This window comes from Spodoptera frugiperda, chromosome 15, assembly GCF_023101765.2.
Source record: "Spodoptera frugiperda isolate SF20-4 chromosome 15, AGI-APGP_CSIRO_Sfru_2.0, whole genome shotgun sequence".
Classification (NCBI taxonomy): domain Eukaryota; kingdom Metazoa; phylum Arthropoda; class Insecta; order Lepidoptera; family Noctuidae; genus Spodoptera; species Spodoptera frugiperda.
The window spans coordinates 13,779,836-13,802,194 of NC_064226.1; the positions used below are offsets into that span (position 1 = coordinate 13,779,836).

The 22,359-nt window shown below is 33.7% G+C and overlaps 2 protein-coding genes and 1 long non-coding RNA gene across 7 annotated transcripts in view; 1 reads left to right on the forward strand and 2 right to left on the reverse strand.

Moving 5' to 3' along the window:
• Positions 1–22,359, reverse strand: part of LOC118270005 (uncharacterized) — a 226,449-nt gene that overhangs the window by 179,966 nt on the left and 24,124 nt on the right. The window lies entirely within an intron of this gene.
• Positions 1–22,359, reverse strand: part of LOC118271171 (neuronal acetylcholine receptor subunit alpha-7) — a 100,637-nt gene that overhangs the window by 10,259 nt on the left and 68,019 nt on the right. For 2 of the 5 annotated variants that reach the window (XM_050698621.1, XM_050698625.1), the window contains exons 3-8: positions 18,251–18,295; positions 13,624–13,733; positions 7,158–7,338; positions 3,257–3,332; positions 2,858–3,052; positions 586–672 (exon numbers count right to left, since the gene is read on the reverse strand). In XM_050698621.1, the coding sequence (XP_050554578.1) occupies positions 586–672; positions 2,858–3,052; positions 3,257–3,332; positions 7,158–7,338; positions 13,624–13,733; positions 18,251–18,295 (694 nt within the window). Of the gene's footprint in view, positions 1–585; positions 673–2,857; positions 3,053–3,256; positions 3,333–7,157; positions 7,339–13,623; positions 13,734–18,250; positions 18,296–18,739; positions 18,785–22,359 lie in introns of all 5 variants that reach the window. The other 3 variants (XM_050698622.1, XM_050698623.1, XM_050698624.1) reach the window with 3 other exon arrangements.
• The window catches only part of LOC126911462 (uncharacterized), a 49,701-nt gene continuing 48,215 nt past the window's right edge, over positions 20,874–22,359 (forward strand). The window contains exon 1 of the long non-coding RNA XR_007705999.1: positions 20,874–21,890. This is a non-coding gene — a long non-coding RNA (uncharacterized LOC126911462). The remainder of the gene's footprint in view (positions 21,891–22,359) is intronic.

Here is a 22,359-nt window from a genome sequence, read left to right on the forward strand (position 1 = left end):
GTTATAGTCACATGCCATGCCACTCAAATCAGAGAGTTAGTATCGTTACAGAAGTGTATCGATCAAAGAAACAAAATAATGAATAATCAATTAGTGACAAAGCTAAAGCAAAGAATCACGAAATCGATTCCAAGATTTATAACCGAAATAATTGTAAGAAAATACGTAAAAGAACAATACTTTCACAACAATTCAATGTTCGACTTTCGTAATTTACTTTCCAATAGAATGAATTCTCGATTTAATTTATTTTTAAGCAAAAGCATTGTAACAACGTCTCGTAAATAATTGACGTTATTTATTGACAGACAGTAACGTGAAAGCTTGAAACCACTCAATAGCAACTTTAAGCTCACAACAATCTGAATTCATTTAAACGTACATAATTTACTCCTTGTAATGTTTTAAAATAATTATTAATTGTTCATTTTTAATAACAAAAACAAATGAGAGCTGAAGTAAAATAAAAAATAGAGAATGAAAGATGAAATAAAAGTACCAGGAGGCCATGAGTATGAAGATAAAAATAAATGTGGGATACAAGCGGGATGGACAAACGGTGTGGGTTAGGTTTGGGTAGTGTACCTAACAGGGGGATAGCGTCGGAGACCTGTGGCAGGGTCTCAGCTACCAGGTTGAGGAACACCGTCAGCGAGAGAAGAATAGTGACTCCTGCAATCAAACACATGGTTAACACCCCTACTGACGTCGATATCGTTTATCAACTCTCCAATTTTCGTATCGATCGCAATTTTAATATCGTAATGTGTCGTTCCCTGAGCGCTAATGTTATGGATGATGACAATGTCGACATGATATCTACGCCAGTAAACACTTACCGTCTCACATATTTGTCTGGGGTTTAGCGGGTAACTAACACCAACACAAAAAGTCATAGCACATTCTAGACAATCTAATATTCATGTCAGTGCACGCTGCTTCCGAACTGCTCTTAAAACTTTTATTACCCCTTCGGTACGTTCAACAAGCTGTGCCGTGAATTCTTGGCTTTTACGGTATACGTTTATTATTTCTGATTAATTCTCGCCTCCACAGTGTAATATTAAATGGTTCTTGTTGCTTCTATCGTTGGTTTGAGATGAATATTAAATGCGTTTGTAATTCTTATTGGATTTTTAATATTTCAAATTGGTTTTCTTGGAACTTGTGTTTCTTCTAACAATATCTGTGTAGCTCAGTTCTGATTTTAGATGGAATGGTTTTACAGAACAGTTTTAAATTGGTTTCTGTGGAAATTTCTTTGGGTATCAACATTTTATTCATACAGTTGGTCCTAAAACACATCCCTGAAGAACTCCTTTAATTTCCCTTCCAAGAGAACGTTAGCAGCGTGCACTACGGTTGGTCGCTAGTCCTACGTGGTGGTACCTATTAGAGGGACTGCGTCCGACGTGGACGGCATCTTTTCTGCGACCAGGTTCAGAAAGACGGTCAATGACAACAAGATTGTCACACCTGTCGACCGGCCAATGTGGATCAGTGAAATGTTCTTGTACCTACCTTACAGTGAGCTATTAAGAATATTATTATGTATGAAATGTCCCCTATACTATGTATCCTTTTGTGAAGACACTGTTATCCCTAATAGGGTAGAGAGATAGGCATACATTAAATATAAAACATTATTCCTATTGTGTGCCTTATGTGCTTAGTCATAATGTACTAGTCTAAAAAAATGGTAAATGAAAGTTTATTTCTCATATAATAAAACAATTAAATGAAAACAAAATCTTCCAATAAAATAAAATAAGAAAGCTGTAATAAATACAGAAGGCACTCGATTACCTCGACACTAAATGCCTGATCGCATGTAATGAAAACATCTAATGTTTTTCTGTGTGGTCATTATCGTTGAATGACCACCACATTCATTCAACATCATTAGTGTTATTCCAAGTATATTCATGTGATATAACTACTAGAACAAACGATAGACTACAATAATTACGTTACACTTCAATTTCTAGACATTTACAAAAACCTTAATTGCTTTCAAGTTTTTGTGTTTAACAAAAACTACTAATACAATGTGTTTGTTTACTGTATTATTTCTATTATCTTTAAATACGATCCTAAAATTGGAAGGAAATTAATACAATAACTCCAATAATAAAATTAACAATTTACCTCCAATGTGTTTATCTAATTTCATAACGTAACCCACAGACTTTTACTGTCAATCTTTGCGAAAGGTTTATAGACTCTTAACACCATACCACGACGTCCTATAAAGGGAGACGGGTAACACCGCAGCACAGAGCTAGTATAAAATACACTGCAAACTCGAGCGTACATCAGCACTTGTGCTATATACGAAGTGCGATACGAATATGCACAATGTGGCCTTTTCAAGATAAGAAAATGGAACGACGATTTCGCTCCGTTCTTCCGCATCTCTTTTACTTGTTATATCTACGTATTTGTAGATATTTATGTTCCACGTTATTCACTTGTCAACAAACCCAATTTAGTGGAAGAACATTTCTGTGATATAGCTTAATATGGCCAGCTTGAGATATAGAGTTACACCAAACCCATTTCTTTATCAATGATAATAGATTATATTGTTAACAAAAGACACTCTTCAGCGTCAGAAATGAAACATTCTGAGCAAAGATACATACAAGATGGTTCTTCGAATTAAATAGTATGTAGATTAAAAATTAACATCATGAAAAATCTAGTAAAGAATTTACAGCGCCATAACATAGCACGTGTTTCGGCAAAAACCAAATCGTCACATCAGCATGACAATTTAAAAAACAATTAAATGACAGAGAATACTAAACCGAAGCACGTACTAAAGATTAGAAGAAAAACAAAGGACGATACTGACCAAGCGTGAGTTTCTCTCCGGAGTCCGGTGGTAATGTGAAGCCGAGGAGTGCCATGGATGAGATCAGCACGCAGGGGACGATGAGGTTGAAGAAGTAGTACAGCGTCCGTCTCCTGATCATGATGGTGAACGTGACATCTACGTAAGGCTCTGGACAGCACGCGTATGTTATCGTGTTCTTTTTGCCTGGCATTCCTGTTGGTAACGTTTGATGAAGTGTCATATTAAGTTTTATTGCAAGAACGGATTGAGTTAGATGAAAATAAACGAAAAGAATCAGTAATTCAAAATCAGGACAACTCAACAATCAAGTAACTTAGCTGAACTTAACAATAAAAACTTAGAAAATAAACAGATATAAAAATAAAGATTAAATAAAACACCTGAAATTGCACTTACCTATTAAATACCACTCCCCATTTGTTATGAAGTCCGATAGATCTCCGCCTGCCTCATCTTTTAGCACCAGATCCAACTGTCAGGGCGAAACACGGTGTAGTTTGACACATTCAAACAAGATGCACTAATACCCATCACCCATACAAGTACACATGCCAACGTACTAAGAAAGCAGGATCAAATCGAGGGGCGGAAATCTCCCATTATTCGCCATACAATGCCGGCTTCTTAGGGGATAAGATTGCTGTTGAGGAAGCAATTTCGTAATGAAACGTTTTGTCATTTTTTCTCGTCCCTTTTTCCCTCTTGCATACTTTATTGGATATAAAATTCCGCCAGATTTCATAAGTTGTAAACGTCTCGAAGCCCATTATTCGGTATCGGCTTAAAATGTGCCGAGTTACTTACAATTCGCAATCCTTTGATCCTGCCATCTTTAAGTTATCGAAGTTCCTCGTAAAATATATACCTTGGATCGAAAGGGAAATGTGAGAACCTCTAAATGCAAGACAAGGAAGGGGATGCAAGAGCATGCTTTAAACAGTTAAAAATATCACCGCCATACGGAATTTTGTAAAAAACAAAATCTACTTTGCTAATAAACTAATAACATAATAAACCAAAAATAATAAAAGTAAAAATAAAGTTAAAGGTAAAAGTACATTAAACATAGAAGAAGATGCAAGAGTAAAGGAAAAGCGGAGTGAAACAGTATTCAAAATAGTCAAACGTTGAATGCTGTTTCACTCCGAAGAGCAGAAGTAACATTTAAAGACACGTAGTTTGTAACGAACCAAGTTAATCCAGTTTCCTCCGACCACGTCACACTACAAATTCTAAAACTACTCATTATAATGAAAGTTAAAATAATACGAGGACAGGACAAAGGCAAAGTTAGATTAAGTCTATAACGAACACGTGGCGGTAACTGGAGTAATGAGTTTGAGACGCGCCACAACTCCGGGACACTACGGAATTATTCAAGAAGTTATCACTCAACGTGTGGGATATTTATGACAGCCTTTCTGTTATATTTCACCCAAGGTTTTTACACTTCAAACAGAATACTTTTTAAAGTAATTTAAAAGGCAATCATGGACAACGTTCTCATTTCAATTTCGTTCTAAAATTCAAATGTATGGCACAATAGGTTTTTAAAATACTGCAGACTAATGAAAACGTTATGCCCAATACGAAGCCGACAATTGACAAAGGCTAGTGATTTCGGTGCAACGGTCGTTTGTAAACAAAATGGCAGCCGTCCGGTCAATCGGTTCCAAACCTACTGGTACAACATTTGTATGTAGCCATCAACCGAATTGCAGTCCGAGAGAAATCAATCGCGTAGCAGAAGTGAAATATTCTGGAAACAAACACGTTACAATTTTCTACAAAAATATATTTGTGCAATGGAAAATGTGTTTGGAGAAATCACAGACGAGACAAACGTGAGTGTACTCTTGAGTGAAAATCAATACACTCCAAGACTGTCATAAAATCCGATAAGAGCTACAAAACGGCTACAAATAATTTCAAATCTAATAAAACTTTTAACTTCTAAAGAAATAAACGTAAAACGTGCATTTTATAAAAACTACATTTAAAAGAACAATCTAAGTAAGAAAAGTTTAAAACATTAATTCACGCTACAGCATAAAAATGTTTTAAAAAACCTGAATGTATGCTAAATTATTCGAAACATTTCAAATTGTTTGAATTCAAATTTTGTGAAATAAATGTCGCTACAAATTCGTTTAATTTTCTGGAATTTATAAAAATAAATGAACTATAACAGAACATTCACTTATTTAAATCAGAACCTTATTCCATAACACATATGAATGCTTTTGGCATAACCATACAGAATATAAAAAATATGGTACACTTCAGTTTTAACATGACTGTAACTGAATATTTCAACCACTATTGGTATTTACTCTATTATTTCAATAGATGGAAATTAAACATGGACGCATATTTTATGAGATAATTTAATAAATTGATATATTTTATGGTTATTATGTTATTTACATAAAATTCATTGTTAAATAACAATTCATATGAATACGTTGGTCTATTATGCCAAATATAGTATCCGATACTGGGCCCATAAAAGGTTTCTGTCAACATCTAACATGTCGAAAGAACAATATTATTTTAAGTTTCTGATTACTTTAAAGAATTAAACGATAATAATCATCTCATCTGATTATTGTAGAAAATATTTACTCGCATTTAACGAACGACAAATAAACAAAATACTGTCGTATTTCTGTGTGGATTGGGTTCAATAGCAATTTTGTTTTAAAGATACTTTTTTATGATTTTTATGTACAAATGAAATAAAATATCAATATAGAGCATAGATGACTTAAAAATAACCAATTCATAACAATTTCTGACTTCATTTAATCAAATTATACCAAATATAAAATACTGAAAGATAAAACAAACGTTTCGAATAATTTAGCAAACAGAACTAATAATTTACTGATAAAACTTTCAATAAACATGTTTACACATTAATAAAAGTTGTTTACATTCATAATTAATGTGTATTTGTATAAAACATATAAAACCTACACACGATACACACACAGACACAGAAATTTAATTTTATATATTTTGATTAAAACCAGTGATTGCTTTGTATTAGAGAAAATTCGTTTCATGTTTTTTTTACAAAACGTACAATACAATACACACAGGTTCTAATCAAAATGTTCAATAAAGAGGTATTTATATATAATACATATATAATACACGATCATTTTCTACAGAATTTTCCGTATGGCGGCTCGCAATTTTTCATTATTCACTGACTCTTTTATTTCATAAATGTACATTTCTAATTTTTTGCATCATGCAAAATAGTACATACAAAACTGGATATTTCATATCCTAGGTTTCTCACATGGTTCCCTTAGATTTCTCCCCTAACCTAACCTTAAACCTAATTTATCTACCTTAATTTTAATCTGAATTCTAACCTGTATTTTATCCTAAAAAGATTAATTCGCGCGATGTTTTAATTAAATTATTCCAGCCGCGGCTCTTATTTGTAATGTTATAATGTAATTAAATTCCATTAAATTAACAGTAATTAATTGTAATGAGGCTCGAATTATCTGTTTTTGTTAATGAAAAGATGTTTGTTTAACTTTACAGCGTTTAGACCATTTATATATCCAATTATTTAATAACATTTTAAACTTCGTTACAGAAACACCCGCCTTGAGTTAAAAAGATTTTAAACGCAATAAATATTCAAAAAATACTAAAAGTGAAATACGTGGTATAATAAATTCACATTAATTCAAATGTATTTACATAGTGTTGGAAAAGTTAAAGTGAAAATATTTTTAATATAAATGCGTTGAAAACTAAAATTTAAAAAGTATCCATATTTGTTCTGTTCAAATATTTACAAGAACAGAATTTACGTCAACAATTCATATTTTTAATATGAAAACTGACATGTAATTTCACAAGTTCTATTAAACAAAGTATATACAGTTTGTGAACTTAGTAACATTTACGAAATAATTTGTGATTCATAAAAGAAGTCTTAATATTTGAGAGTAAGTCAAACATAACAACTAAATACCTTGTGACGGTACACGTGCTGATAAATCAGTTGAAATACAAAGCGGACAGGTGAATCCGTAACGTGTAGGTACAAATCTCATTGAACATAACCTACAGTAAATATTTAAGCAGAATCAAAGACTAACTTAATAGGAAGAGAGTGTTATCTGTGCTTTAAAGTTCAAAATCGCGAGTGAAAAGAATTAATATACAATACATTTCTTAAAGTGATTTAAGAGCCACAGAAACTATAGTAGTTTAGAGAATGTGAGTTAAATGGTACAGATTTCGAAACGTTCTAAGATTTAGCTACCTGATTGCCGTCATATGTCCAGCTACCGAACTTCATATCACAGTGTTGGTCGTCGAAGGGAAACCACGTGATGTCTATCTTGCATGTGCTCTTGAATATGCCAGGTGGCACGTACAGGCAACTGCCGTTGTTTCTGACCACCACGTTGGTCTGGTATGTCCCGTCAAAACCCTCGTCAGCACTACGTGTCAATACAAATTGTGTCATCAATATTTTCTCGGATACAACATAGTCACCATCAAGGCTTTCAAGAGGTGAGGTGACTTTCATACAAGTTATTTTAATCATTAGGAGTTCTGATTATAATTTATATTCTCAATGTTCAATTGTCATTCATCAGCATTGAATGAAAGGACCAGTGTTATTAATAAATTATCCAGAAAATTTCACAGATATAAATTAAACGAAGGAAATGACCCTTATCAAACCCTTGCAATTGAAAATGAATTTCGGGTACTAAAATATTCTTTGATCAGCTTCGTAACTTGAATTTAATGAAAAAATCCTTTGAACACATTAGACGTTAAAAATGTTTTATTTTATTTACAAAATGTACACCAATTTTAAAAATCAAACGGTCTCATTTCTTTTTGCTTTCTAAAATTACTTTACAAATAAGTATAAAGTCAAAAGCGTCGGTGAAGTCGCATAAAAGTATTAATTTGGAAAACACCTTTTTTTCTTTTAATAATATACATATTTTATTATTTATTTAAAAATGAAGAGTTTTTAATTACACACAGAATATTTTATACGTTTTATTAAAGCTATGTCTAAAGCGTAATGAGCTTTTAGTTGAAGCATTAATTATTTAATTAGTAATTTATTGTGAGTGCCTCGGATTCATCTGGGACGCTATTTATAAAACATGTGTAGTCATTGACAAAGTTAAAGTTTAAGTAGATGTTTATCATTGACTGCACTAAAACCATCCTCTCGCTCATCAGATTTCAAAAAAAGCTTTCTCATCTGCACAAAAAAAAATATATTGTGAAAAGAAAAAGGAAAGTAAAGAAAGAGATGCCATCAAAATAAAAGTCTGACAAGCGAGACAATGACAGTGGTGTCTCAAATCAGCGACTAGCGTGCCATGTACGTTTATTTTATTTTTATTTGTGGCAGCACCGAGTAGCAGCATTCAACCACGCGAACGATCGTTACTTTTTAAACAAAATAAAATATATATATAAAAAGGGGTCAAGTACCGATCGTCACATTCGGGACCAGCTCCTACTGTGCTGTCACAATTCTGAAAATTATGTAGTTAAATATATTATTTAAAAATAGGAAATAAAGGTACACAATAAAAATACAAAGGTCATCTTAGAGCTAAGCAATAGAAAATAGGCGGAATGAAACAAAATGCTGGTTGATGCAAAACTTCAACTTACGCATTAGCAGTTCAAATATTTATTTTGCTTCTATTCGCTGTACAAGTATTGTACAAACCTCCCTGGGGCTTACACACGTCTCCACAAAGGCCTTTATGGGCTAAATAAAGAACACGGAGCCTTATCGCCCGCGTTCATTTATCAACGTGCCCACAATCTGATCATTAGTATTTTTCATTCAACTCCCCCCTTAATGAACACCATTCTAATCGGATTTATTATCTGGCGTCAAAGTAAATGTTGGCTTTCGTGGATTTAATCGTTCTTTTCGAAACTGGATCGTTATAAAACAGTCTTCTTGAGGTTTCTACTCCCTGATTACAAGTAGATCTGTTCTTCCAGTCTTCAGTTTTAATAACGGTTAACAAAATGTATTTTGAATTTGAATTTTTGTTACCATTTACAATTTTCCCCTTGAAAGGTGACAGAAATCACCAAATCACCCCTTTATTTTGACTTCTAAATCTTGAAAAGTAACAAATTACGATTAATGATATTAGTTCCATTCTCATTTGATGTAAATCCTTGAAGGAACATAAATCACTCCTGCTGAACAACGGTATTTCAACAAAAGTGTAGCCTCCTAAAACCACAATTAACACAACTAGTACGAATTAAACCACAAAGCGTAAATCCAAGATCTAGTCTGAGCTACAGTTTAACTCTAATTTGTCCGCGAGCGTCCGGGGACCACAGTCGATGAAATGAAGATACTGGTTTACACCGGTTTGTACTGGCCCTAACTAGTTTAAACTAACTTTTGATGTTGCCGTTATTAAAGAGAGTTAATTTTAATTCGCTTTTGGGATTTATTTTCGTAATTAAGTTAGGACGTTCTAAGTTATAAAGTAATTTAATGTCTACCGTAGTGTTAAAAGGTTGAAAGTCAGTTTAATGTTTGGATTTTCGCACCAATGACTTCGTCACTGAGTATTTAGTAATAGCTAAACGAATTTACAGTTTCTAAAGTGCTCTGGAATGGTATTTTTTAGGCTTTTGTTACAAAGTACTTCTTTGTAAATTTAGTTAATCCCAAACGGAAAAATTGGTAATAGATTTACAATTAACAATTTACCAAACTAATTTTCGTACAACAGCCTTTGGAAACATAGAACACAGAATACAGTATGCAAAAACCGAAACCTAGTTCGATTTTTCCACCCCGTCAATCATAGCCGCGCTAAAAAGAAACAATGCACTGGGAACATACTCACAAAACAAAAGCTCACGTAACAAAATTCTCAGATAGTGAAAAAGGCCGAAAAACGTCCGTGGGCGTTGACTATGACAAAAGTGTCTGTCATGGTTGCATGTAGTATTCATGGCCGCTGGACGTGTGGTGTGTAACCACTCCGTTAGTTGGCGGCCCGCCAGCAAATCCGTATTAACGTGGACCTCATGTCACACAGCAGTGTAATTCAGTGACTTGAATAAAATATGCGATCGCTCCGAATGGTCAGCTTTCTTTTGTCATGTTTTTATTGGGTGTCGGCTCGTTCCCTTAAGGAATGGAAGAGGTATTTTCAACACCTTTTAGATTTACCGATGTTGTTGTTACATTTAGGTGTCCATTGTGGTTTGTTTAAGGTTTTTCTAGCAAAGAAATGTATTCTCCTTTAGGAAATTGCTCTTAAGACTTTTATTACAGTAATTGCTGAGATTTTATGAATGCGCCGCCGTATCTTTTTATCAGTATAATTTACTTTTTTACGTCTTAGCAGGAGAGAGATTTTATCTATTTTATTTTCTGCAACTAGTCTTCTCTCATTAGGAGTTTTCTTAGAGCAAGTTTTTCAAAGTAGTTTCTCTAATAGTTTCTGGCTACATCTTTTTTATGATGCAACACCCTTAAGAAGTTGCGAGACGGTGTGACACACTTCCATACCTTGCAGCGTCCAGCTACGAAGACGGTAAACAAGGTGTTACCATCACACAGCCCCGTGAGTGATTTAAAAGCTTTCATAATCGAATGCCAGGCAACTGGACCAACGCCAACAACCAATGTTTGGTACATACAACCAATATCTCTAATGAAAGGATTTCGTTTTGTTCATACCTTTGAAATGTTGGCTGAAATATTGGACATTGGATCAAACTTGAATTTGTAAATGGAATACCGAAATGTAGTGGAATATCTTAAATGAATAAGGTGCTTCAACCAATGTTTATGTTAAGTTATTGTAATAGCAACCTTATTATATCGTACATATGCAATAAAACGGTTTGTTGGTCAGCGAAACCTATATGGTACTGAGCCAAAATATCCTTCTGTATCTTAGTGGAGCTCACATTATGTAAATAGGACATAAAAGTGTCGTCTAAGCAAACACTTATTCACAAATACGTTTATACCAGTTTAATATTGTATTAATATACACGGTTATGGAAATAGTTTTATTTTCTTTCGAGTTATTTTGTAATAGCAAACAGATATTGTCCACCATTTTTGTTTCTGTTTTATTTGAAAATGTCTATTTCGTATAGGTATGTTTTTTACAAAAGGCCCAAAAATTATTACAGTGACCATCTGAAGGTATGAATAAGTTGGACATGGCAGGAATCGAACCTACACTCGGTTCTTTACAAGATTTTAAATTATATAATCCTATCCATTCATCGTCTTTTAGCGTGACTCATCTGTTTTTATTTTCTCACATTCCTTTTCCTTACGCATAAAATGTTTCATAAAGTATGCAAAGTTTTCTGAATACATACAAATATATTAATATACAGATATAGAGAAACACCCTTCTTCTCCCGGCAGTTTTTTCCTGATGTGTACATTTACTCGATTTTCCCAAGGCTACATATTAATTATGTTGCTCCCAAATGAAAATGCGAATCACCCACGGCACAGATATCATACGAGTTCGCATCATTCGCCCCTATACATCGGCGTCGCGGGGAAAATGAGCGCGGAGAATAAGCAAATCTTTTTACGTATATTTTCTACACCCGTATGAAAAATATGCGAACGAATTTCCTCGTCAATTGAAGAAGAAAGAAATTCTTTGCGCTCGTCAAGAAGTATCGTAATTAGAACACAATTATCTAATTCTTTCAACGCAGATTCCATTTCGTAGTTACATTAATTGTTCACGATTTATTATTCGCTTCTACTTTCTCTTTTTATGCTGTACTTAATTCAACTTCCCATAAATAAGCCAAAGTACACCATAAAAACATACATAAATCCCGTACATTTAAAACATCCTATTAACAGATTGCAACTCGTTCCCCGTAATCGCACCAACAAATCAGAGATAACGTTTTATTTGTAAAAAGGATTGTTGACTGGCGGACTTCCAAGTTTAGTTTCCAACTCAATTTCGCACATTTAAATCTGTTAAACAGTTGAAAGTTAAAAGTCTGGGATTGTTAAAGGCCGGCCAGTTGCAAACACCGATGGAGCGGTTACGTCGCCATTACACAAGCCGAGTCTGCAACTCTGCAATTTCGCCGACCTTTATTTTAATTCAGATGCTTGCTCAAATCCCGTTTAAAATCTTGGGACTTTCGGAGTTAATGTTCGTGTAAAAGCAACAGATAAATTGTAACGTTACCCTAAAGTATTACTGTTAATGTGATCTTGGTTTGCGTCGCAGATTTTTCTTGTATCATTAATTTGTATTTATAGGCGCTTCTCTGCTCAAGGCCCCATTAAATCATGGAATGGTATCAAAGAGAAAAACGAATTGTAGAAGTTACAAACAACAAGGGGCGCTCTGCAAAGTAGGAGAGGTCATGTACCTTTCTGGCATACACATCCCAAGGAGCATTAGCACCATAAATAAAGGAGATAGCGACAGAAAAAAATAGCAAAGTAGTAAATCTACTATCTGCTTCATAATATCTTGTATTCTATGGCGTCGTTAAAGTGGTGCTGTTGAGCCATAACTACTTATCCGTGGACGTCCGTAAAAGTTATCGGGCCAAGATGTACGGAGATGTAGGTGGCGCGTGTAAACGGCTGGCTTCCGGCCAGGTAAGTGCCGATAAACATGGAACACACTTAACATTAAATCATGTGACACTACGTTTATATCATTTGCTCCTTAACGGTGTAATGAATAACATGTTTGGCGCGCCGCCAGATGGCGCCACTTTGCGCGGACGTCTGTTTGCTCAGAAAATTTGTTTAACGTTAACGACGTTTGAACGACGCGACTGCATTTGAATTGAAGAATAAATTGTACGATTATATTGCTGTGTTCTGACACTGCAAACTGCATGTTGCAGGGAACGAGGTAATTACTTCGACATTTGTAGCTAACTCCCAAAATTCTGAGGGAACCATTTCTACAATTTAGAAATACTAAAGTTGGAACGTTCCCGTGTTCGGCTGTAATTAAAATCTTCTGGTTTTGAAATGTAAAGTAGTCTGGTAAAATATTTCTTCCGTTGGGACCAACATTAAAGAAATTTATAATTATTTTGTCCGCATATTTCAGTAAGTTAGGACCCTCTAGTGAGGTTTAAGCCCTGTAATTACTTACAGTCACTTTAAAATAATTTTCACCAACCTATAAAGTAATTAAGAGCTGAAAAATTGCAGGAAAGTTCGCGTGTATTTTATTGTTCGTCAAAAATAAAAATATAGTTTAAAATTGAAAAATGATTTTTAAATTATGATCTATTTTCATTGATTTAAGGTTTTAATTTTAATATTCACTTACAAATGTGAAAAGTAAATGTTATCCCATTGTTTAAATCGTTTCGGGATAATAAACCCCAAGTCTTTATTTACCCTGTGCGTTACAATTTAAGCTCCTTTGTTGCCAAAAATGAAACAATAGAATAAAATTGGTGTCTCATTAAAACACACAAAAAGCTTAAGCAAAAATTTTCGATTATCTCGATGTCATTATTTAAATGTTTCTTTTTTTTTCTCAGATTATTTACATTACAAACCAAATTAAGTTTATGTACAAAAGCGAACTTTTTATTTGATTAATACTCTCTTGTTTATGATTTATCTGTCTTACCTTTGTTTTAGAACAAAAAAAAGGAAAATGTTTTTTTTATTGTGTTCAAATAAAGAATACAGAATTCATACCCGTTGCCAGTACTCTCACCTATTGTACATAAGCACGTCCGGCTTCCACAGCTTGTTGGGTGTGATCCTGAGGTCCTTGACCCCGCCATAGTCGCTGTCGTTCCACCTCAGGTTGTAGTCATTCCACTCCTGCCACATCATCAACACAATCAGAGACATCGCCGTCGACACAGACACGTGCGAGCAAAAATATTGGAGCATTTCTGATTCAAAAATAAATGCAAAAAAGAATGTGATAAAAAATAATATAGTCATTTCAATTCAAAAATAGAAATGTGACAAAATGAAGTCTCGTAATAAAACAATTGAATAAAAAGAGGTAATGTAATAAAAGTAGAAGAAAGACAGAGTAGTTTTTAATTAGGCAAACGTTAAAACTGTAATAAAAAGGTGCTAGACATCTTAAGAGGTCCAAGAACAACTTTTCAATGTCAACAGAGCAGTTACGAGGTGCGGTGCTATGAATTGTGAATGATAAATTGTGTTGAAATAGCGGCTTTAAGTACTGATAGCGGTATTATGATAGAAATTTTAGCAGAATCATAAATGTGTCATAATTTAATGTAAAGATTCTGTTGATAGTGGTATTAAATATTCTGCTGTATAATATTAATGTCATTTCTAAATGTAACTTGTAAAATGTTGAACATTTAGCTTGTAATGTGTAATACTCGTGTATAAAACTTTTTGATAATCCTCGTTCTGTGTAACATTGCGGAAAACTACAACAATTTGAAATGTAAAAAACATTTAACTTTGTAACGTGGCTTGGAGTTAAAGAATGGAATTTAAAATGTCATATAAAAATACATATCAAAAATATTCCAGTAATTCTGCTCGCCAGTGTACCGAACAATGGCGGAGTCGTTGTTACGGCCGATCTCAACGTAAAGATTTCCTTTGATATCATTTTGTATTGTGCCTACACCGCCTGCCTACAGCATACCGCCGCCGTAGGCACGGAGTATTTAAAATATTAATTGTTTCTTCTCATTATCGGTGAAATAAAAGTCGTTTTCCTTTAATGGGAAATCCTTCTTAGTATCTTATATAATCAGCTTATGTTTTATTTAGATTTTAAGCTGGGCGTCAAGGAAACTATTACAGCTTTACATTAAAAGAAATTCAATTTTCTTATAATCCCTAGATTACTAACGAATTTAATAATAACGGTACTAAAACCTTTAATTTCCTCAACTTTTTCATCTACATTTATTCTTTAAAACCGTTCACAACGTTATTAAAGCCATTAAATATTACGGCCATTATATAAAATTTAAAAAAAGATCGGCCGACAGCGACACCCGCGACAGAAAAGAATAGAATTTAAGTCTTAGAGAATAAGTGGCCAGCAACAATATTGGAAATTGGAACGCAAACATGGCGGATTTAATTTTCGACATAGATAAAAAAAACTTGCGAATTATCGTGAGATATATTATGTAGATAGAAAAAGTCGACCGTTGTATTGGAAACATGGCTCCCAATATTGTCACTGGTGATCACTTGCACACCGCTCATATTATAACCCAGCCAACAATAACAACTGCTCGCCAAGTGAAACAAAAGCGAGCCCTTCAAACTTCACCCACTCCTCTAATATTACAAAAGTTAGAGCCACAACTTTACAATATATCTAGCTAGCGATACCAACATATTTGTATAGTATGATATTAGATTCCTCGCCCGAGGCCAAGTACTTACAAATAAGTCCAAAACTAATATTGTTTTTCTTAAGGCATAACAGCTGTGGTTATCAATATTCCAGTACTCGATTTTATCATAAAATTAATAATAGTAAATAGATTTTAGTTAGAACAAGTGTATTTACATCGTTTGTCCAGATTGTTAGCGTATGGACAATTGAGTTTCGTATATTTCCCAAATATGGTTGAAATTGATTATTATCTATTCCTAAAGGATTATGGAAAACTGTCTTTTGACTAATCATAAAATATTCAGTTCTTCTGAACTGCAACTTACATTAGTCAAAAATAATTCTATTTTACTACATATCTGACGAGTAGGTATTATTTTCATTCATAAAAAAAGTCAAAAGTATTAGGGTTACCAAAACATAAACATTCCTAGTTTACACAAAACATCTATTTCGCCCTTCATCAATGGAACAACCCCTGAATACTTTGAGGAATTTAAGAGCTTATCCATTTTGGGTCATTTGCAGGCCGGTGTGCAAGCGAGACAGATATATAATAATATGTTCTCTCCTGAAGGGTTAGTAGTTAGTAGCTGTAATCAATTACATGGTTTAACAACTCTATTGTTTCTGAACATATGCGATACATGTTATACATATGTGGTATTTATATGGTTTGTCGTAACTTCAAAGTAACTTACGTGCTTAAAAGCTACGTATGCTTGGGTTATGTTCATACTTAGTGATAGGGACATAATTACGACAACAAACAGAGCTAACATTATCAATATAAAGTGTAATTTTTATAGAAGCTTAAAAATCACATATTTTGTTTGTTTTTCCTTGAAATAATATGTTTCTTGTTATTTATATGTGATTGTTATTCATTGGATACTTCAGTAGTTACACAATAACATCACTATATAGAAATTATAATGGTATGTTTTATACACATAATATGTTTTAATGCATACATAATACATGCCGTCAAAGTATAATGTATTATGTATATTATACAAAATATACTTTTTTCTATTATTTTCGATGTCACCGACTACCATATAACCACTGCGCAATTTACTAAAAACATTTCAATGAATTTATTTTCTCAAAAACTTTCAAGAGAGAACACTAACTTTGAAATTGGTAAAAGAGCATGGTAACTTAGTAAATTGATCGTTAAATTCAACAACTTTGAAATATAAACTTTATTTCAAAGTTTGTTAAGTATATTTTGAAGTGTACAGTGTTATGTACAATGAACTAAGATAAAACTTAGATTTTGTAAGAGACAAATAAAATTTGAAATGAAGAAAGAACTTTGTAGTGTTTTGAGTGAAAATTTTAGCTAATTGTACATTTTGTAATCATGTAATATGTAATTTTGTTTACGCACATGACAACACATTCACAATCACAGACTATACTATAATATACAGGGTACAAGAGTAGTATACGACTAAGAAAAGCAATAAATCGTGCAACAAGAACCATGCATATATAAAAATACACAATTCCATATATACAGCACACTGTATACCTAAAAAGCTCGATATTTCTAATTTCCTTGCAAGGATACATAGGACATTGCCGTTTTTCTGTCAAAACAAGACCAAGGGGATGGGGAACACTACGTTTTTTTTTCTGAAACTAAGCTGCCGTATTGGTAAATGCTAAAATAATTAGTTTTAATAGCTTAACGATCATACCTTTATTGCTGGGAGAGGATAAAACAAAATACTAATAGTAATAAAAAAGTAGTTGTCAATAAATAGTATGGAACGCTTCGCTTATGAAAATATACAAATATCATAATATGTTTATGACCAACATCAAAAGTATGTACATTAAGCGTCATTATTTATTCTTTTTTTATTAACACAATGAAATAATAAAACACAAATCGGGAACTGAAGCACAAAATCTATTATCAAAACAAATAAAACAAAACGGGTCTATATAACAATTAATTTAAAACTGTGTACATTTATTGTCAGTTATGTACACATTATAATAATTTAAAAATTGGCATTTTATGACGCATACAGGTACCAAGACAAAAAACATTTTAAGAAGGTAGAAAGATTTATAGAAATACATTTTAGAAAATATATTTTTAAATAATCGAAAACGTCGTCCCAATGATTTTTACTCCGCAGGCAAACTAGATTCGAGCATGGTAACCACACTTTAATTTGAAAGAGGATATATCTCCCATAATAAACATTCCATGGCCATGCATAGTATGAAAAATACTACAATTTCTTGTAGCGAAAAACAAAATAAAATCAACAGCGGGTACCCAGGATGTGCATAATCAATTTACAGTGTACATAAAACACAATTCATCTCAATAACAATATCTGTGCATATCAAGAAACGTAAACCTTCACCAATATGTCACTTCCAATTGACCTATCGAGACCCTCTTTAACACATCGTTTAAGTTATTTTTCATTTGAGAAACTTGAATAGTTTAATGTTATGTTAAGTTATCACGTCACACTTAACGTCAACCATTAGTACATATTGTTAAACGCATTGCGGCCTACGCGGCAGTGGGCGCCGGCACGGGTGTGGGCCGCTGGCCGCTCGCTGGCCGCCAGCCGCCAGCACGCGTACCCACTCTATCCACTACGTACAGTACTAAGCTAACTTATGACAGTTTGTATGAAGGGATGCATGATAGGGTCTACTGGCTAGTCTACAGCACGAGCCGGGGCAGCGATGACGAGGATCTGGACAAGTGGACATGTCAAGCAGCTCCCATACAAATATCATAAACAGGTAAAATACAAAAAAGACTGCCGCATATTCCACAATGCTATGCAATTTTCATAACAGTCACAGATTAGAAGAATAACCCAAACAGATAGACAGAACGAAGGAGTAATATACAAAAAAGAAATAAATTAAAAAAGAGTAGAAACGAAAATAATGATTAGAAATTTTAGTGTTAATTTTAGGTTTGTCTTTTATTCACACTTACCAACGACAGCCATATATTGGTTATAAGTAGTTGATTCTTCTCGTCCTATTGGGTTAGACGATGTCAACAAAAACAGAAAGGGCGCAGTCAGTATGATGATCTAAACAAACTGTTCCACTCCGCCGGAGACACAATACTCAGGGGCTGGGCGGCGGGCGAAAATGCCACTTATCATGCGATCGTTAAAAGCCATTTTCGCGCACCGCCGGACACACAATCTAAATAGATATTATATGCGTAGTTTACAACAATTTAACACTGACTCCATGCGACAGAACTGCCGCGAAGGCGGCGCCCTCTGTCCGCGCCCGCCTCCTGTAACCTTCCCTTCCAAGTGCATCAAATAGTGAATTAAAAAAGTGCGGTAAACAGTGCTGATTGAATGTGGAAAAGTACGGTAGTTACATCGCTCGTTACCCGGTAGTGTTGCCCGGTAGGATTGCGGGGGGCGGGAGGGCGAAGGCGCCATACCCGGCTCCTACCACTTACCAAATTGAGCCAGACGTTTGTGGTCAGGATTTGATTTTTCTCATCCTTATTTTGTAAAAGGTACGCACGCCGACGCAAAAAAGGAACGAAAAAATATGGTGAACAACAGTACCGTGAGGGGTCTAAGCTGTTACCTCTTGGTGGCGATATAGCTAGCTGACTTCAAATTCCTCTCAATGCTAAGCACTCTAATAATTACATTTAACTTCGATGACTTCTCTTTCCTAATTTTAGCAAAACCAACAAATTCAATTAAGAGTATAAAGGCAGTATTGTAAAGTACTCTTTGAAGTCAGCTAAATATCAATCTAAAAACACAGATGAACCACAAAGTCGTTTTAATCTCTTGCCCTCGATTTAAGTGTTGGATAATCCACTTTTGCTGGGGCCAGTCGTTAAGACGAAGCAATTAAATATTCCAGTGAATAACAGAGAGCAGTTGGGTGATGAGTAATGCGTTTTACGATTCCGCTCGACGCTTGTTTTATACTCCCATTTGTAAAATATGACGGATTTTATTGTGACTAAGTTGAAATATTTGACGGAGACAGATTTAATTTTGGCATTTTATGTTACGATATCGTTGTATTTCGTCTTTGTAGTCTAAGTAGCGTTTCAAATCTTTGAGATGGATATTAGGGTCGTCTGAGCTGGTTAGACGTAGTAGCTCAGCTGCAATTTACTATCTAAGTCCGCAGTATTTACTTGGGGCTAAGCCTTGCTATAAAGCTTCTAAATACAACCGATATTAGAGAGAGCGCTCTCTAGTCTCTAGAGTACTAACATAATGCATCTTGATACTAAAGCTGCACTACATTTTCTCCGCGGGACCTTTTGTTAACCCGTAACTAGAGTTCATAAACGGTGAAACATGGCAATGAAACAGACCGCGACGATTCACAGTCTACAAGTACATACGAACGGGACCCTAAACACTCCTTCATAACTCCCAGACGTCGACTGACATATTTATACATAGAAACTTTTAGGAATCATATAAACAACGATCTGTAGAGACCAATAAAGTTAAGATAGCATCTGATAAAAGTTTATGACACACAAAGATTTATGTACCGGAGGGACGGAGAGATTGATTGATTAGGTGGATACCTCCTTTTTATGGAATACTGTAATGTGTAATAACAATATTTCCCGAGATATTGTTCATTACGTATACAGATATAGTACTGGTTAAGTAATTGATCCGGACTCTTGTGTGAAGACAAATATTTTGTGGAAACGTATTTCCTAGTAAACAACTCTGGAGTATTTCTTGATACTAAAGGAGTATATGTGATGTATTGTTGATTACTTCCCATTTTGAGGTAATTATAATAATTCTAAGAAATAGATTAAATATGTTTGTTATAACTACTGTGAGACATACTAAATTAAATAAAAATCACGTCAGCATACAGTAGGCTGCGTGACAGTCGCCGCATCTGTGCACGCTGCTCATGATGAAAAGTCCCTCTGTGACTCGAAACTAGTAAAGCTTTTCTCTATTAATGTACGTGATTTTTAGTTTGACAGTATTATTCTATCCCAATAACCAAATTCTCATACTAATCATCGTACACGTATAACTACTACATTACTTCTAAATATACACAACAAACACGAGACTATGAATTCTAGAACCACTCTAAATCACTTTTGAGAACGTCTGGTAAGAAAAATGTAAACATAAACTGTTGTGGGACTGGCATACTTTATGACGTAGTAACTCGACTGTCCCTTGGTACTTAGCACTTCTTCTACTATCTAGACTCGACTGTATGATAAATGTAGTTGTATTCCATTACCAGCAAATGTGGGAAATTGTATATAAATAACGTTTAAAGGAAAATAAAATGTAATTTTAAATGTTGCTGCGTTTTCTTTGAAATTAATATGCATGTTTGTCAGTTTGTAATTTTATCGTATATTGATTGTAGTTTCAATAAGAAAATCAATAGGTATACCAAAAATAGTAATTGTAAAATCGTCTAATAGATTTGATTGAGTATGTTTTTATTACATCTAAAGGGAATGCTGCTCAATATGAGTCTCTAGAATTAAAACTACTCCAGTTCCTCGTCAAATACTTACGTGAGTAAGCCGAAAAACATAATAGTTAATTTAGTTTGACTATATCTATACATATAATAAAATCGTAGAAAAGTGCTGTCTGTACATTGAAAATAAAAATAAAAAAAATAGCAGGGGTTATTGTTATGTCGATGTCGAACCCAAAAATGTAATTAACTTTTTTTTTGTCTGTTTGTCTGTTTGTCTGTTCGTCTGTGCGCGCTAATCTCAGAAACGGCTGATCCGAGTTGGATGCGGTTTTCACGAATATATTGTGGGATGCTTAAATTTACATTTAGTGTTTGTTTCATGTCAATCGGTTCATAAATAAAAAAGTTATGTCAAATTAAAGAATCACGTCGAACATTCTATGCTTATACCATTAATCTCCGCAACTATTTGACGGATTTGGTTGAAATTTGGTACAGATATAGTTTAGAACCTTAGAAAGGACATAGATATATTTTTATTTCAAAAATCAAAAAATAAAAATAAGAAATAAATTATTTATAAATAATTCTATGTCGATCGTTACACGACTTCGGTTCATGTTATTGTTTTAATTCATCGAAAAAAGTAAATAAATAGTAAAAAGGTATGAAAAAAATAATATCAATATAATAAAACATTTAGTACAAAGAAAATGCTCTAACGGAGTATAGATAATTCTATGTCGATCGTTACACGACTTCGGTTCATGTTATTGTTTTAATTCATCGAAAAAAAGTAAATAAATAGTAAAAAGGTATGAAAAAAATAATATCAATATAATTAAACTTTTAGTACAAAGAAAATGCCCGAACGGAGTATAAATAAATAATCCAAGTTGTCTTTATCCTCGATAGATGGCGTTGGGATCGAAATAGATCGCGCTATGGTTTCGTTACATTCATTTGGTTGGGTATCGGCCGAGCGCTTCGGTACTATCGTAGAAAAAGTGTATTATCAGTCGTATGATTATATTATTTGTCTGTAGTGGTCCTGCTGTTTCGTATATTCTAAATTGGTTTCGTTGTATTTGTCAATTAATAAGTTTATTTGTTGGGTTTTCCTGGTTTTTTGGTTAAACTATTTAACGTAGGTTTAGTTTGATATCGATTATTAGTAGTTACTGTAGTTCGTTTTTTTAATAAAATTGTAAGTCTAATTTATAAATTAATTAGATTAGATTTAAGTCGTTTCTTTTAAATTATTTAGTTTAAGCTTGGTTATTATAGCATAGAGGATAGGTTGTAATATAGTTTCTTTTTTAATTGTTATAAATTCGTAATTCGTAGCTTTCTTTAGTTTTAAGTTAGTTTAAGTCCGTTTTTAAACTATTTTTTCAATGCCCTAAGTGAGTATACATCTATTAAATTCAAACGCAGAGCTCATTATGTTGATTTTTGAAGAGTTCCCTGGAATATCTTCCACATCTCATTTTTGAAGAGATCCCGCGAGATCGGGAACTATGTGGTTAAAACCAAAAATTTGCCGGAAGTCACTATTCCACGCGAACGAAGTCGCGGGCAAAAGCTAGTAATGACTAAAAACTTCATAACAACTTGGTC